The 18382-nt window shown below is 41.6% G+C and overlaps 1 protein-coding gene across 1 annotated transcript; it reads left to right on the top strand.

The window, feature by feature from the left end:
- The first annotated feature begins 6880 nt into the window (after window positions 1–6880).
- On the top strand, window positions 6881–17456 carry fermt1 (FERM domain containing kindlin 1). The gene is made up of 16 exons (XM_080490276.1): window positions 6881–6948; window positions 8598–8757; window positions 9624–9721; window positions 10326–10461; window positions 10563–10700; window positions 11722–11905; window positions 11998–12100; window positions 12217–12324; window positions 13334–13465; window positions 13654–13703; window positions 14565–14689; window positions 15441–15547; window positions 16110–16334; window positions 16445–16569; window positions 16657–16798; window positions 16895–17456. Exons 2-16 carry the CDS (start codon window positions 8607–8609, stop codon window positions 17066–17068), a joined length of 1998 nt encoding a protein of 665 aa, XP_080346402.1. The 5' UTR covers window positions 6881–6948; window positions 8598–8606; the 3' UTR covers window positions 17069–17456.
- Window positions 17457–18382: the final 926 nt, after the last annotated feature.

Raw genomic sequence — 18382 nt, forward strand, 5'->3', positions numbered from 1 at the left:
GGTTGTTTCTTACATGCGGGTCTGCAGCAGATGACCGGCTGGACCACATCCGAGTGCTTCTGTGCACATGGGACCAGAGATCACCCAACATCATCAGCATAGAAAGAAAATTTAAAAAAAAAAGGTATTTTGTCTTCTGTAACTTATTGAAACAATTTCCATCGTGTGCTCCAGGCTCACAATGATTCAGCAATAATCAATAATGAGGAGAACAATGATGAAAGCTTAGCATCAAACTTGTTTCTTGCATGTGAGCATGTGATTTTAGACGTTTCGTGTTTACACGTCAATAATTTGAAAACGATGTCCGCTTACACAGAAACACTGAAAACGATGTAGTTAACATGTTGTGCTGTTGTTTGTTTTTGGAATGAAACCACACACACACACACGAGCGCAGTGAACAATACCCTATACGCATTAACAATGGGAGTACACGGACATTCGTGTGGACAGATGAATAAGTTCGATTACTATTCCGGGTGGCTCTCTGAATATGGACTGGGAGTCATGACACTCTGGAGGCCATCATTGTTGTTATTGTCCATCTACAGAATTATTTACTATGGCCGTGGTGCACATGTGCAAAAGCAGCCTTTCAAAAAAGTTTTATTTTCCAGCGTTTCCAGAAAGAGTCGGAGCATTTTCGTAAAGTTTCACCTTGGGGGTTGTTTTCAAAACGTTTCCAGTGGCTCCAAACACCGTTGTCATGTACACAGCCTTTAATAGAATAATGTTCACTGTCAAAAGCATGGCAATTTGCAGTGCTGCATTTCTTTGATTTTAAATATAATTATTTGACTTATATTGTGCAATTTGATAGTAAAGTAGCTGTAATGACTTTGAGGAGGAGATCATTTAAAAAAAGTTCATCAATTCACCTTCACTCCCACTCAGTGAATCAAACCCTGTATAAATGTCAGCTGCAAAAAAATACCTTAATGAACACCTGTTGAAACTGACAAAGAAGTAAAGACAATTTTCAGCAGTAAAGGGAAGGACAGCAAACTCATCAGGTTGAATATCCGAAAACAAAAATGTCATCTGTCTGCCCGTAATAGCATCTGCCTGTGATCATCAATGATCCATACGTATGTGCTCATTTTATATGTCGCGGCAGCAAAAGGACGAAATACTGCGTGTGACAGGCAAAGCGATACCCTGTGATTGAAGTTGTTTTACAGTAGCAACTTTTCAGAAAGAAGTGCAGTATTTAAACATATGATATCCTGTTCCAAACCACAGTTCAGAGCAGCCTTTCTTCTGGATGTGAGGGTCACACTGCACTGACAACCTGTATTTATGGCGATCTGACCTGACACCATGAGAAGTTTTATTTCTATCAGATGTTTCCATGCAGGGAGAGGTGGACAGAAAAAAAAAAAAAAGAAAAGAATATCAGTCTTGGCTGTTTCCCAAGGGAATTCAAATGTAATTCAACAGGCACAACCTTGTTCATTTTATCTTTAATTTGCTTATTGAAACACCTTTTTCATACTCAGAATATGTAAAGGTACAGTGGTCAAAAATCCAGGAGGTGGGACATCATTTACTGAAACACGTTTGGCTCCATTCGTATAAATAAACAATTAATTTTGTGGATTAAAAGAGTTTTTATATGGAGCCCTCAATGCCATGCTAGGATTAAACAGTCCAACTGAGGTGAGGTTGGTGATATTTAGGCAAATACAGACACTTTTTTATACATACATAGAGTTTATATTTAGTCAATGGCTGCTTATATAACACATATTTAGTCAAGCACGCCTAGGTTGTCTTCAGTCTCATCATAACTGTTAGTCAAATTCTTCTGACATTTGCAAAACAGACAAGCTGCCAGGTGAATTTCTTGAAAGTTTCTTTCTTTTTTTTTATTGGGGGGTAGTGGGGGTGGGGTGGTGGGTTGCATTGGAACTGGCGTGGAATTTTATGATGGCTATGGGGCTCTGCAGGCTGAAAATAAATCACATTACACTAAAATTAAGTAAGGAGCGGGCATGACATGTTCATAACGGCTTTGGATAAAGAAAACAAATCAGCCCTGTAACACTTTGCAGGCCATAAAGTTGCGTGACCTTTTTTCACCCGTACCCAGGGCCTTGAAGGGGCTCACTTCTCATGGCGTTTCTCAGGGCTCCTGAACCCCTCGGCCCAGGTCCCTCAGGATGAAACCTGTGGTTGTACCGGATCAGACAGACTGGAGTGAAGGGGATGCAGTGGTCTGTAACCTCATGGAAACAACACATCTGAACAGTGTTTACCTCCGCATTTGTCTTAAATCACGACTGAGGCCACCACTGAAAATGTCAGAGAGGGTGGTGAGGTAAGTTAGTTTCTCGTTGCATTTCAATGCCGCCTCTCACCTATCCCACCTCCCCACGACATGCCTAAAGAGCACCCCCACCCCCATCCCACCTCGCCCCCAAAGCACAGGGCTCGACGGCATGAATGGAGCATTGTGATGCGTCTCCGTCACGGCAGTGAATGTTTTCACTTGCATTTGATCCGTCGGCAAGGCTGCTAATTGGGTAAGTGTGTTCCCAGGTCACCGGGAGGTTTCTCTTTCCATAAATATAGAAGGCCGACGAAGGTTTCTACAGATGTTGTTTCCCACCAGCTTCCAAGTAGGTTCAGACCAGCTTCAGGCAGTAGATGTAATTTATTGTGTCTAAAACCACAGTCCAAAAGTTTTCCTCCTCTTTCTCTTCATCACTCTATAGACTGCATTTTATCATTCTCCCTGGCACTGCAGTAACGCTGAGGTTTGTCCTCTCCTTCGGCCTGGACTCTGTGTACCCAGTCGCCACTAGAGCCACAGGTGTCATGATGACATGGACACTGTGTCCAACCCTGACAGCTCCAAATTATGTTATTTTCCATGTGTCCCAACACCAGTGACACACTTTATGAGGCTTCGGGTTTATTTGTTTGTTTTTTTGTCATGGAATTTACATTCCCCCCTCTTACACAAGACGGCCTCGTGCGCCAGCTCTAAACACTCAGCTGGAACAGATAGCTTAGATGGACTCACAGGCAAGTTTGTTCAACCGAATCCGCAGGGTGTGGTCCGAATGATCAAATGGTGAGAGAAAGTGGCCTTCAACCGGTGTTACCAATTAGGCCTGTGTCTTGGCGGGGACGTGCTATTCTGAGGTATTCTTGACTGCTCACCCACTCTGAAGCCGATTTGTACGCCAGTCCTCCCTGGATAGAGGAGAGAAAAAGAAAAACCGGGTCAATTTGATCCAAGAAATATCAAATTTTATTAAAACAGCAGATAACAGCCCACACTTGCCATGACATTGTAATTAATCACAGCCCGGAAAGCTAAAGCTACGTGTAATACCGCTTCCATTCAGATCGACGAAAAAACAACTTCACTTGAACTATTGTGGTCAATCAAACTGATTTACACTGTGACAACCTTAACAACTGACGTCTGGTTTCTATTTTTCCGCAGCAAAAAAAAAAAGGAAAAAAAAGATGAAGGCTGTGATTTAAAGCCATTTTAATATTAATACAAAGTTGACTCTGTGCTTTCCAAGACGTTTATTACTTGGTTCATACCATAAAATACAGATGTAAATAACTACAGGCTGACCGCCAACCACACCCCGGTTTCCAAATGAAGCACCTTCTTCTCCAAACTGTCTCCTCAAGCCTTGGAGCGCTCTGACTTACAAGTCTGCTGTGGTCTGAGAGCGCCACTATGTGGCAGCAACACCGCTGTCCAATCATTTGCTGTGGTCTCATTCTCAAGTTACTCTCATTAATACATTTGGACTTATTTAACAGTTTTTGAATGCAGTTACAAAATTATTCACAAAAAACAAAGCAAACCTGGACTGACTGGAATGTTTGAAAGCGTCACCTCAACACTGATGAAGAGATTAAGGCTTGGTTACTAGTAGAAATGTTAATAATGGGTAGATATACACACTTTATTTCAATGTAATATTTTCCATGCACTCCATACTGTCTTGTATATCAAATCGCTTTACTTTATGAAAAATAAGTAAGTATATTCATAAGCCAAATAAAATTCATAAATTGAAAAACAGACTCGGAACTACAGAAGTGTAAAACTGCCACAGTAAGGAAATATATTTCTGAGCTGTTTCTCGTTATCATGATAGAGTTTTCTCATGAATACGTTTATTTCCAACAAACCTCAAATATCTGGACAGTTTGATCAGTTACACCGAGTGGAGGACTTTATAGCGCCATAATTACAAGCAGTACAAACTCAATACCAAATGTTTTTCTTTTTCCACAAACTGGAATTTAATTCCAGTGTAATAAGGAATGATGTGAAATAGGTGTGATTGAATAGATGTGCGGTACAAGCTCATGAGTGAAATTTGCAAATACTTGGTAAATCAAGTTAAGGGATTCGAATTTTCTTCAACAGCGATGAGTTTTTCCTTTCATTTTGAATACAGATAATGGCCTAAATATTTAACAATAACTTTCTATATAGCACCTCTCATACATGAACTGCACCTGAAAGTGCTTCAGAATAAAATAAAAAAAAGATTAATAAAAGCACATGTTCAATATTAAAAGAGAAGAAACTTCAAAAGTAGAGTAAAATAAATGAGAAATCTATTGTGTCACTGAGTCAAGGTTTGATTTGGTCACTTTATGCTCAATGGTTTACCCATTAATTAATTATTTCAACCAATTTAGTGCTTCTATTTTTAACAAACAACCTGATTGATTTTTATGAAGATCAGTTTAAGTGTAATCAGGCATAAGAGATACATGTTAATGTTGTTCAATTTCCCAAATTATTTTCAACAGTTTAGGTTTTGTTGCTTTAGGAGTTGATCGAGTTGCTTGGGGAGTTGGCGAAGGTATGCTCTCTACCGAGAGCCGGTTCTACTTTACCGTGTAACAGCCCAGAGAAAAACACAGCCTGTGATCTTGCCAGTAGAAGCCAGAGGGTGGCAGACCTCACACATGAGCTCACCTCCTGCTGAAAACACAGGACAGAAACAGCCAACGTCACACACGCACACACAAACACACACAACTTCATTTGTCAAGCAGCAAAACTGACCATAACACAGCCCGGCAGCCTGGTTTGTCACTGTAACGCCATCCGTTTGAATAAAAAAAAAAACCCAGAAATGGCAGAAAATGCAACCCATGAGTGTTACTGATGTGTTGTTGCAGTTTCATAAGCTGGCAACATAATTATGTGGAGAAGATAAACTCTGGTGATTCATCTCGAGTTACTCAGTGAGGAGGATGTGGGCATTGAGAAATGTGGGCTGATTCTTCTGAGGTAATTCAGTATCCATCATGTTTTGGGTCTGTCGCTTTAAGTCCATTAAAACAAGCGCACACAAGCCTCAGATGGCATTTTCACACAGACCGTTTCTCCTTTAATCACATGAAAACAGCTTACAATCACTTGGAGTTTGATTATTTTTGTGTGTTCACGTAGGTTAACATCAGATACAGATAAATATATATTCTGGCATTCAAAGCAACCTTGTGTTATTGTAGAACCAACATAAGAAATATGCATAATCGGTCAAGCTCAAACCCACACAAAGCTTTGGATTTTATATGTCTATTCAATGCTGACATTTCTGACCAGAAAACGTGTTTAAAATATCAACAGGTGATCAGGCCAATGACCACTTGCTCTAGCAACACTCTCCTATTTGTTCAGTGAATAAACTGTCCATTCATCTTCTATACTGCTTTAACCTGTTTAGGGTCACTGGGCGCTGGAAAGGACCCAAGCTAACTATGTGTGAGAGCAGGATAAACCTATCAAGATTCAACAGCAAAGAAAAGCAGTTGGCCCACATACTCATTTCTGCTGCACGTCCCACAAAAATGCATGTGAAATTACAAATGTGGCACATTTTGTGGAATAAATGGAATAAACATGACAGCTTTCATGAGGTTTGTTTTGCAGTGAAACATGGTTTAAAAAGTAAATATTCATGAAATTGTGCAGGTAGTTTATTTTCAGGTTTTGCGAAATGGACACAAATCCTCCCAGTTTTCCTGGAGTGGCGAGGGAAAGCCCTTCATACCTTCGGCTCTCAGCACGCCCCCTGCTGACAGGTTTTAAAAATGAAGTCCCGTTTACATGACAACAATTAGTTGTATCCGCAAAAAAAACGACACCAGTGAGCCGAGCCACAAGTTTTTATACCGGCTCCCAAGGTGAAAAGATTCTTTCAAGGTCGCTATTCCCTCCTGCAGAGAATGGCGGAGGCTATGGGGCGCTCTGACTGCACATGCACACATTTCTCCCCCTCCCTCCCCTTCCTTCTGCTCATCCACTTGTAAACAAACATGGCGGACCGTAGTGGCACGACTCACGGTCCGTATTCTAGTTTTATCGTCCATATCAGTAGTTTTATAGTTGAGACTCACCCCTGACAGCATCCAATACGTCATCGATCAATACGGATGTCGAGGTCCCTCCATTTTCTTCACGTTTATAGCGTATTGTTCTCTGCACACATCTCTGTGTGGTTTCATTATAAAATCAAGCAACAGCGCCCTCCCGTGGCCCGGCATACTAACTACATCGGTGAGTCCCCTGCTGCAGCGTAAACACATGCCTTTTTTTTTTTTAACTGATTAGGCATTGTCACGTGATACTTTGTCTTGTAAACGGGGCCTGAGGCTACTTTGTATCTCCATCGACTCTAATCAGTAGATTTTCACAAATCAGCTGACCCGAAAAGACCCAATAATTGACAATAACTCAACAGAAATGACGCTCGGGTATGAAAAAAAGTCTCCCCAGGCCTGTGGACACACTCACCTGCTGTGTGTTGTTCCTCCAGTAGTCTCCACCTCCTATCTACCTGTCAGCTGGGTGGGGTTTATTCCCAGAGGAGCCTCGACCTGGTTCACTCCACTTCACGCTGATGTTCTAGGAATATCCCACTGGAAAAAAAACTTGGAATCCAGGTAAGAATGTCTTCACATCCTTTTTTTTTTTTTTTTTTACTTAGAACTGAGTTTGATTACTGAACCATTATTGAGAGGAAAAGTTATGTCATGATTGGGAATATTGCAGTGGACGTACTATAGATAAAGTTAATGGTTAATCTTTAGCCATTGCACTTTATTCCACCTTTGTGTTGGGTCTCTAAAAGATAGTCATTCTTTTTATTTCCTTTACTGGAGACAATTTTCCTCAGTGTGAAGAATTTTACCAATATGTTCATTGTAACCACTTTATGCATTTGTATTGTAAGGGGGTAAATGTGAGAACTTGTATTTTACATTTGTGTTGTGGAAAAACTAGAACTTAACATTTATGGTTAAAAAATAAAAGAATTCTTCGCTTTTCTTTTCTTTACACTGCAATTTGCCTCTGTGAGCAAGTTCACCAATAAGAAGTGACGAATGCTCCTTTTAAACAGTATGTATTTGCATCAGAGGAAATGAGTAGTGATTTTTAGCTTGTGTGGGCAGGGCTTTTTTTTAATTTATAGCATATTTTGTATGGAAAAACTTTAGTTTATAGCTTGTTTTCACAATGTTGACAAGCACTAGATCATACTATTACTCCCACTATCACGCATTGGTATTTATTTTTTTTTCCCCTACAGTAAAATCGTAGGAGTTAAATTTATTACACTCCAACACATCTCAACAGATCTTCCCTCAGCAGGCATGCATGCTGAAACTTTTAAGCATACCCTACAGCTGCATGCAGTGCAGCGAGGGAGCAGCACAAAGAAAAGCAGAGTGTGTTCATTAAACCAAGCCTCCTGGCCACTCGGTTTCACACAAAACAAACATCCACTGGGCCGCCCAGGACAAATCAAACAAGTATTTCACATAATCCCTCTGGTCTGGACCAGTGTGTGTCAGACAATTTGTGACTCGAGTCACTAGTTTGGGTCTGAAATGAAATGAGATTGGTGCCGTGTGTGTAGATTGCTGTTTTGCATGGTCCTTCCTGTGCCAGATTCGTGTCCCTGCTCGTCATACATTCCTCAGCTGCCCCCTCCCTGCTCCTCCTCCGCTCGTCTCCCCTTTCCTACCTGCTCCAAATCTCTCATCCGTTCACTCTGTATCATTGAAATCAACCAATCGTCGAGCCTGGCGCTATGTGCAGGACTGCACCAATGTGTTTGTGTCTATCGTGTGTCGTCGGGAGGATCTGCAGTCTCATCTCTTTTTCTTGCCGGCACTAGCCACTACATCGTCTGTCTGTGCGCTTCTTGATATCTTAAATATGAATGTATTGGCTAAAAGAAGTCCTTCAGGGGCTGCGGTATAAGTGTGGAGACAGTGCAGCAGGAGCGGGATTCAAATATGTTCCATACGAGGCCACTTATAACAGAAAATGCGAAGAGATCTGTGTATGTTAACTCATGGCCAAGTCCATCAGAATGTTGAGAAGCACTTCATCCACTTTCATGTTTTCATCCCAGATGTTTCAAACAGAGAAGCGTAACATATTTTAGCAAACTCCCTTTGCCAGACTTGCTTTCTTTCGTCTTCTTTTTTTTTTTTAAGCCTTGTGGTGTCTTTGTGGTGGTGTTATCCAAACACGGTTCCTTCTGCTTACAAAACTCTGCACTATCTCCCTTCTGTCTTCTCAGGGCAGAGACATGATCACGGCCGCTGAGTACGGGGAGACATCATGGGAGCTGTCCGTCCAGATCGATCAAAGAGAAGGAGACGAGTCCATGAAGTTTAAACTGAGGGTGAAAGGAGACTTGCACATTGGAGGACTTATGCTCAAGCTAGTGGAGAAAATCAGTGAGTGTCCGAGATGAGACGCGTTGTAGCCTGAAGGAATGGCCTTCATCACACTGCTCGTACTGTCCTTGGCTTATGTGGTCAAGTGTACCTTTGTTGGACTTTGTTTTAAAGCCGAGTGCTCCGGCTCCCACAGCGGCTCTGTTAAGTGAAGACACCACACCCTTGTTTGCCCTGCATTTTTCTACACCACGCTGCCATTGTTTCGTCACACTGCGTCGGCTTGTGTAGCCCCGGGGGCCAAAGTTCAGCCAGGTTCTGAAGTTATATCTCTTTACGATCGCCATTAAATACGGGGGAGCTAGCATAACCGATGTGAAGGTGGTTTAAAGAGCATGAGACATAATAGGTGACTAACAGGCTTGTCATCAACAGGCGGATTTCAGCCCAGCACCATAATATGATGTCAGGTAGTTTCATTAAACCGCACCGCCTACACAACAGAGGGTACTGGTAGTATTTGTGTTACTAGAGGGTGAAGCTGTTGAAATGTTGCAGCGACAAAGCCAGGACCAACTACCAAGACCATTTAGAATTGACCTGCATTTACATTTCCTCATTCGCAGCACATAAAAAGTAGTGCAGTGAAAATGTGTCTTCTGCATTAAGTACGATGCCATTGTGCAACACCCTGGAAGCTTTCAGGGATTAAGCTTCTTTCTTAGCCAATGGATCATCACTGTCGGTCCCCATAACTCCTGAATGCTCCCCGAGAGCTGCACAGTGGCTGCCCACTGCTTCTTAGCGATGGGTTAAACGCAGAGGACCATTTTCACCTTTGTGTTATATGTGAACTAGCCTAGAAACTAGAATTGTGATTGTGATATGGTGGCAACAACGGTTTGAGTTCCTCCGTTCGTCCACAGAGGCTCCTCAGGATTGGTCAGACCATGCTCTGTGGTGGGAGCAAAGGAACTGCTGGCTGCTGAAGACTCACTGGACCTTGGACAAGTATGGGATTCAGGTAATGCGGGTTCTTGCTGATTGATCACTTAACCCCCAAAACAATTCAGCGCTTGCCCAAGAAAAACCTCACAGACAAATTAGGAAACTACTTGAATTCCCATGAGAAGGCTTCCTTCACTCAATGCATGATATAAAAAAAAAAAAAAAAGATGTGGTATCATGTGCTGGCAGCTCTTTGGCGTATGGAGAAATTGAATACAGGCTCCCCTGGAAGCTGCATAAACATATATATTCCAACTCTCACAGACTGATATGTCATTTTTATTAACTCGTGTTGAGCAGTTGAATCCATCCAATATTGTAACACATGTTACACTGATCAAGCCCCAGAAGACATACAGTTAAAGTGAAAGCGATCTACATAATCAACATAGTCTAAACCACCTCTTTACAGTTGGCTTTTATTCTGTTATTAACTACACTTTATTCTTTAACATGAGTTCATACTGCTTTGTGTTCATACTCCCTATTTATAACAAGGAAGTGTGAAAGGGGCAAAATAAAAAAGGGATTTGTCATTGAATCTAGCCGAAAGACAGAAATCACACATGGTATCTATTTCTGATCTGAAGGTCATATATTTGACATATTTTGCTCCACAGGCTGATGCTGACCTGCGTTACACACCGCAGCACAAACCACTGTTGCTGCAGCTCCCTAATATGAAAACCATCAAAATGACGGTCAGCTTCTCCAGTGTGGTCTTCAAAGCAGTGGCAGAAATCTGCAGAATCCTCAGTGAGTGGCTCTGTTCTGAAAACTATAAAGACAAACAGAATTTCCCTCAATATGCTTGATGGCTCCCTTTTTTTTTTCTCTCTCTCTTTGGTCCTCCTCAGACATCCGACGATCAGAGGAACTGTCGCTGCTGAAGCCTCCGGATGATCCCTCCAAGAAGAAGAAGAGGAAAGATAAAAACTCTCCACACGATGACTTGTGGGAGATTGACTTACTTAGTGGGGTAGCAGCAGGAACAGGTACTTTATTTAATATTCATGGTTCGCCTTGGCCTTGGCCTGGGATTTTCTGCTTGTATTTTATATGTTCTACGTGTGTGTGTGTGTGTGTGTGTGTGTGTGCGCGGGGGGTGGGGGGGGGGGACTCTGGCCTCCTAAAACATGATACATTTAAGGTTAATTAGTTATTCTAAAACTTTTTGTGAACTAGTTCCAAAATAGTTTTCTTTTTCAGGAAATCGAGATATCATCTGTTTATGGCAGACACGTGGACAAAACACTAAAAAGTCTTCTGAAAAATGAAAATTGGATCTTTTGAGAGTTACTAGTATGTGACTTTAAAGCAGGCCCTGCAGTAAAGACGAAGGCATGTACACATTACTATGCAACGGTTGTAGTGGTTCCCTTTCAACAGTCGATATCTCTTCCACAGGATCTTAATCCTATTATGATTATATAAGTCCTGCAGTAACTTCTCAACCGGAATACAGACTGAAGCTCAGTTAACTTTCCATGACAGTCTTGTTGCATCGGTTGCTAGTTGACGGTACTTTTCACGATATTAAGTGTAAAAGAATAACTTTGAAAGCCTTAACCTACTGTACACGTGGTGCCGCTGAGGTGCAAGAGGCTTCAGTTTTAAACTGCGAGATCTGAAAGAAGAGTTCGGCACGCTGCCGTGTTATTCAGGAGCACCCACTCTCCCATTCCTCCGTTTCCGAGTTCAGATCCCACACCGACACGGAATCACTATAATTAAATCCTTTAATTTCTCCCTCCTTTAAAGTCAATTCAGTTATGTTCCCCTTTCGAGTTTCATCTTGTTTAGTTTTTTTTGTTCTTTGCAAGAATCCCGTCAAATTGTTGTCTCTTTGCTTTCAGTTTCTGGCTGCTATTTGGTTTTTTTCAACTCACCCATGTTGACTTCAATTAGAAGTCTCTGCAATTTCCTCCCAATGTAATAACTTACAGTGAAACTTGCCGTAACTCAAAACTATCTCTTTATTTAGATGATGTAACTGTTGTCTATTCTTATTCATAGGCCCCATGTACAGTAAGACCATGACAGCCACCTATGACCCGGAGAATGGGATGCCAATGTCTGCCACCAGCCTTTGGTTCGGAGAAAACCCCCTCGCAGACTCTCAGCCCAACCTGCCCCCAGCTGAGCTTGCAAAGATGTACCAGCCACTGTCACTGATCGACAAAACAGCCAACAGTTCCGGGTAGAAACTTAAACCTCTCAGGATTACATTACATAATTTAACTACTAATTGCACATGCAGCTCATGTAATCGATTGTTGCTGTGATTGACAGGTGGCTGGACTCTTCTCGTTCTCTTATGGAGCAGGATATCCAAGACGAGGAAAAGCTTCTGCTCCGTTTTAAATACAACGTCTTCTTCGACCTCAATCCGAAGGTAAGAAAGCTGAGAGTGTCTCCCAAAAATATCCTCACAGTTTGCTGGAAAGCCTCCACATGAAGCCAATGACCAAAACGCTTAGATGTACATGTCTTTATGTCTTTGTGTTTCAGTACGATGCCATCAGGATAACTCAGCTATATGAACAAGCTCGCTGGTCCATCCTGTTGGAAGAGATAGACTGCACTGAGGAGGAAATGCTGATGTTTGCTTCTTTACAGGTGAAAGCAAATACTTTTTCTATTTGGTTTTTTTTCGGGGGGGGGGTCAAAACCTCTAAACTCCTGAAAAATACAGATACGAGTGTAAAGTCCCAGTCCTTGTCTATAACGCTTACTAATACTCCATCAATGTTGAGAGAAATAAGAAGCCAGTTTTAAGAATGTAAAGTAGACAGAAGAATACATAAATATACTCAAATATAGAGAGAGAGTCAAATTCAAAAGCCTTTGAAAAATAAACACAGAGTAGATACAAAGATACAGACGCTCTTAAAAATATCTAATTAAGCACTTAAGTGAGTTCCAAAATTATAATTTTGACTCTATTAAGCGTTACACTTACACGCATTGTTTCCCTTGAGGTAAGTACCAGCTCCTGCGGTTTGCGAACATAAACAACAATTTTTCCAGTGTACCGTAATGTGATGTCGGCGGATTTCAAATGAGTCTGCCTGTGTCTTAAATCTCAGAATAGGGAAGAGGGGTTTTAGTGTATAAGTCCGCGCGAGGACAAGTAAGGACATGGGAAAACCCCACAGGAGGGGGAGGATCGAAGGGAGAGGTGCAGTCGCACTCAGAAAGAGAAAAGGAGTGACAGAAACGACAGAACGGTATGAATAACGGCACCACCGACAAACACATTGGCTCTGAAGTGTCCTCATTGCCAAAAGTATGAGGTGCAACCTTTCCTTTTTCTACATTTCATCCCATTGGCTGGGTCCTCAGCTGCTACGTTGCAACTGTTTGCTCTGTGATTCAGAAAACGGAGTGATTCAGAAGGAGTGTTTCGCTCACCTACACGATGCTGCAACGGCTGGCACACAGGGCTGCGCTCATGTCTCCCTCTGACTCATGCCAGCCTTGCATAACCTCTTAAGTCATGTCGGAGAACTTCATAACTACTTTTTACTTTTTTTTTTTTACTTAAAAAATAAACAGTTCGGTCGTTGCTGGTGGGGTCTTCTAATGGAGAGAAGAAAAAAAAAAAAACTTTTTTTCACTCTTTCAGTATCACATTTGTAAACTGACCATGTCGAGGGAACCGCTGGACCACTCCAATGAACCAGAGATCGATGAAGTGGAGGCCGCCCTGTCCAACCTGGAGGTGACTCTGGAAGGCGGACTCACAGATAGAATTCTGGTAATCACATTTTTCAAGGAACTCTGGAACGAATGTCAACCCAAATCCCCCGGATTTCAGCGCCGTTACGGACAAACACCTGTTTTTAGACCGAAGTTGATAACTAGGCCTTCGCTGATTGCATGTCTGAACGCGGTGATGTCACAGAGAGACGCAGGATAATTGACCGTTGTTTGTCTTGCCTCCAGGAAGACATTACAGACATTCCAGAGCTGGCTGATTCCCTCCGGCTGTTTAGGTAAACCCACATTCACACGTATTCTACTGTATCGGGAAGAGAAAAAAGTGTCTTTGTCTTTCTTTATATCAATCTATAAGTGCTGCTGCTGTAAGCTGTGCAAACAATGAAATTTAGATTTAAACTATTTTTGTCAAAACATATACAGTATTGTTCTGAATACAAGATAACCATGATTAAGGCTCATATTTAAAAAAAAACAAAAACATTTTGCAGGCTGAATCTTGGTGAATATTATCTTCTCTAAAATTAGGATTTTTAAATGCACTTAACAATGCAGCTTGACCAAACTTCTTAGCATACAGTTTCCTGTGTATTTCTCTCTCCTGTCTAGGTGGTTTGATACCAGCTACTGTTGCTCTCAGTGCTTTATCGTTGCTGCCACCCAAAGCAGTTGGGATTCAGGATTTTAACTAACTAATGAGAAGCTCCTGCTGCTGTATTTTATATTCCCCCGAGTGGCATCACTATATCCCAGTTGATCACTGATGGTAGTGGTGGCCAAGAGGTTAGAGAGGTGAACTTGTCTTCAGAGGTTTGCAGGTTCAAATCCTCCCTATGAGTGGTTGAGTTGCTGAACAAGCCCAAAAGCTCACCGGCTGCAGCCCCACTGCTACCTAGCAGCAGTTCAGTTAATGAATGGGATGAGTTACATGCTGGAAAATATTTATACTTTTATTTAAACACTGCATAATACTGGGAGATGAAAATGATTGAGTGTGTGTCTGATTTTAACTATTGTCCTAGAATAGATCTCTTGGCCATCCGATAGATAGACCATCAAAACATTTCTGGAGAGATTTTATGAACGTGTAACATTTGTTGTTCTTTGAGTTAACAGTCATTTCCGTCTCAAATCAGGCCCAAGAGATTGACACTGCGGCCATACAAAGAGTACTGGTTTGTATTTAAGGACACCACCATTTCGTACTACAAGAACAAAGAGGCCTCCGTTGCAGAACCGATAGAACAGTTTCACCTCCGAGGTCAGTGCAAAATACAGAAAGAAATGTTCCTTTTGTGCTACTACTGCTTAAAATCACCGTTTAAACACTCCTTTCTTGTGTTGTGACACCACAAAGAATCCTTGTGAGCAATCCGCATAAAGAGCAAACACAGATGTCTCCAAGTGATGATAATAGGCATGATGACAATAAGGAGGCACACGCATACACATTTGGTGCTCATTGTAATACATGGCAATGGAAAAACGAAATACTGAGATGGTGAAGAAAATTGTTTGAAAGTGTAAAATAGTTTTTATTAGGATTGATTTCTTACTGAGAATCTCTAAAAGGTTCTACAATTGCATCGTTGCATGTTATTGAGTCCTAATGTCCTAAAATGCCATATGTTATTTACAAAAATGTTCCATAAACATGACTTATTAGATACATAGGGAGCATTTTTAAGTAGATGTAATGGCTGCTGAACGATGGTTTCCCAAAGGGACAATCACCGTACTGTTTCGGCATTAATGTCATTATTTTCATAAATTCCTACACACTCGACACAAGCAGCAATCATCTCTATTTAAACTGTGTTTCTGTTTGTTCATTCAGCATGGTTTTAGGTTCAGAGAAGCAGGAAGAAATGTGGAAGTTACAAAGTAATAGAATAGAATAGAATAGAATAGAATAGAACACCGAAAAGAACATAGCAAATAGCAAAAATAAAATATTTGTCACGTTGATCTTATGTTGGTACATAAATGACTCTCCCTTCCTGATTCAACAGGTTGTGAGGTGGTCCCTGATGTCAATGTCACAGACAAGAAGTTCGGCATCAAGCTCCTGCTTCCCGTGGCCGACGGGATGAACGAGGTGTACATTCGATGCGACAATGTAAGATGTGCACTTTTCTGTCATAACCTAAACATTTTACTCAGCTTGGCAAGAAGCATTTTGTAATTCATGATTGTATCAAAGCAACATTTTAGAGGATGTGTTTCTTCAATAATCAAACAACATTGACTTTCTCCTCCTTTTGTTTTTTAAAAATTTGTTGCAGAAATGGTTAAATTCAAGAGTTGATGAACTCACAGTAATGGCTCAGTGCCTTTTCACCAAGTTGAAACTGTGTTTTATATGAATTCCAGCGAAGTTATTTCCTGTTTTTCGTTTACAAAACAATTCAGTTTCTGACTCAATACGCTGACTAAAGCTGAATCATGATCTGTGTCACTGATTAAGCTGCTGTGTCCTGTCTGACACAGTATTACAGTAGCAACACACATACAGACACATGTCTGTGATTATGACACCCACACTCCACCAACCTAGAAAAGTTCTGGATGACTTTAAAATGCATTGTGTTTTCAATTCTTTACTCTCAGACAGTATTTGTACTCGTAATCAAGTATATTACTTCTGCCTGTTGTTCTTTAACCCTGTCTTCTGGTTGCAGGAAACGCAGTACGCCAAGTGGAAAGCTGCGTGCATCCTCGCCTCCAAAGGCAAGACGATGGCCTACAGCTCCTACAAGTCAGAAGTGAGGAACATTCAGTCCTTCCTGCAGATGAAGAGCCTGGCGCCCCCTCCTGGTCAGGCAGCTCCTGACCTGGACGCCATGGAAATGAACGCTGAATGTTTTGTTTCTCCCCGCTATGCCAAAAAGCACAAGACCAAGCAGGTTTGTTTGATTTCTGCACGCTGGATATTTGTCTGTGCAGCAAGTGGTGTCACACTGAAATTATGACTGAATGCTATTGCTGAATTTGCACTTTTGATTGCTGCAACAAGCTGACCGCACGCATTCTGGAGGCCCATCAGAACATAGCAAGGCTCTCACTAATGGAGGCCAAGATGCGCTTCATCCAGGCCTGGCAGTCACTTCCAGAGTTTGGAATCAACTACTACATTGTCAGGTACGACACGCAGTGAGATTTCTGAATGCCTAAAGGCTTGTTGATGAATAATCATTTTAAAAAGTGATCTCCTTATTTGTGTTTTAGATTCAAAGGGAGCAAGAAGGATGAGATCCTGGGGATTTCATACAACCGCCTGATTCGCATCGACATGTCCTCTGGCCTGCCGGTCACCACATGGAGGTTCGCCAACATGAAGCAGTGGAACGTCAACTGGGAGATAAGACAGGTGGACGATTGCTGCGCCCCTCTTTTCAATCATTGAAGACATCAGACAGGTTGACTGCAGATACTTGAATGAACAATATCTTGCGTGTGATTTCAGGTGACCATAGAGTTTGACCAGAATGTGACAATAGCCTTTTGCTGCTTGAGCTGCGACTGCAAGGTGGTACACGAGTTCATCGGCGGTTACATCTTCCTCTCCACACGGTCTAAAGACCAGAATGAAACGCTAGACGAAGAACTGTTTCATAAACTCACCGGAGGCCAAGAATGACCAACGACATCCAGACACGCTGCCCTTACGTTGCTTCTGTCGTTCGCTTACGTGCATGTTCCAGTCTGAAAGCACCAGCCATCGGCTGTCGAGGTGCACACTCGAAACACTGACAACATCGCTGCCAGAGAAAATGTCATTCATAGAAATCCCTCCCAGAACAATGTCACTGGTCTACTTGTCCTTGTGTATCCAGCTGTAAATGGCTAAAGCGGTCAAACCTGCACTAGAAGAATAATTGTGTTTATAGAAACGTGCAGTCAGGATTTGTCTCTTTTTTCACAAAACGTGGATGATTGTCGTAGGAGCACAGCCTTTTTATTCTTAAGGTGAAGAAGTCCTTTTTGGAACAGAAATTGTGAAAAATTAAAGGATGTTTTTATATTTTACAACCTGTTTCATTATTTGTGACCAACTCATGAAGAAATAAGTTTTCACAATACAGTAAGGAGTTTTGCTGATTTCAGGGGGCCGCACAGTAAAATGGTGGTGAGCACTTTTATCTTATGGCAACACGTTGCCCAGTTCAAGATTTTTGTTGGATTTGGGTGCATCTCTGAGTGGAGTTTGCATGTTCTTCCTGTGTGTGTAGGTTTCAGATCAGCAGGAAGGATTAATGAATGATGATTTCATTGATTCAGTGTATTCATTTCATTCTTATTTCTCACTGCATTTGAATACAGTGTTCTGTATTTTATCATTCTCACATTGCGAGTACAGAGTACACGTGCATTACTTCATTCACATTGTTGAACACATTCTAATACTTATGATTAATTAAAATGTCATCTGCAGTAATCCATATTTTATCCAAACTGGGATCAAGGAGAGCTGGAGTTTATTCTCCTGGGCAAAAGGCAGAGTACAAAAGACGGGTCATCAGTTCATCTTAGGGAAAAACACATCTGTGGCCAGTTGAGATTCACAAACATATCTGACGGCTGTCTTATGACTAGTTTCATTGTTACTCTGACTTGCCTCCAAAAGTTCACACCAGACAAAGGCTCTGTGTGATGACAGAGCCAACCACTGCAGCATTGTGCCACCCCTGATAACTGTAATGCCAAATTATAGTTTCAGGGAGTTGAATGTTTTGACTTAGGGTTCTAGTAAGTGCAATGTGTGTGGGTTGATCCTCTTAAATGTGGTTAAAGCTTAGAAGTTTCTTAGAAGTTCCCCAAGTTACGTAATTGCATTCCTTTTGTTTTCGTTTTGTTTTTGTTTTCCTGTGTGGTGTAGGAAGCTCTCTGTTGCTCCCTCAGCCACCTCACTGCTACACTGCTGTGCTCTGATGGTGGGCAGGTGGAGCTGGCA

Source organism: Lipophrys pholis (assembly GCF_963383615.2).
Source record: "Lipophrys pholis genome assembly, chromosome: 21".
Taxonomy (NCBI): domain Eukaryota; kingdom Metazoa; phylum Chordata; class Actinopteri; order Blenniiformes; family Blenniidae; genus Lipophrys; species Lipophrys pholis.

Bases quoted from the DNA above. Each gene is read 5' to 3' on its own strand.
- fermt1 (XM_080490276.1), top strand. From the start codon at position 8,607: ATGATCACGGCCGCTGAGTACGGGGAGACATCATGGGAGCTGTCCGTC. The intron at 8,758-9,623 runs GTGAGTGTCCGA...GTTCGTCCACAG, and splicing joins CAAGCTAGTGGAGAAAATCA to AGGCTCCTCAGGATTGGTCA. The intron at 16,570-16,656 runs GTACGACACGCA...TTTGTGTTTTAG, and splicing joins ATCAACTACTACATTGTCAG to ATTCAAAGGGAGCAAGAAGG.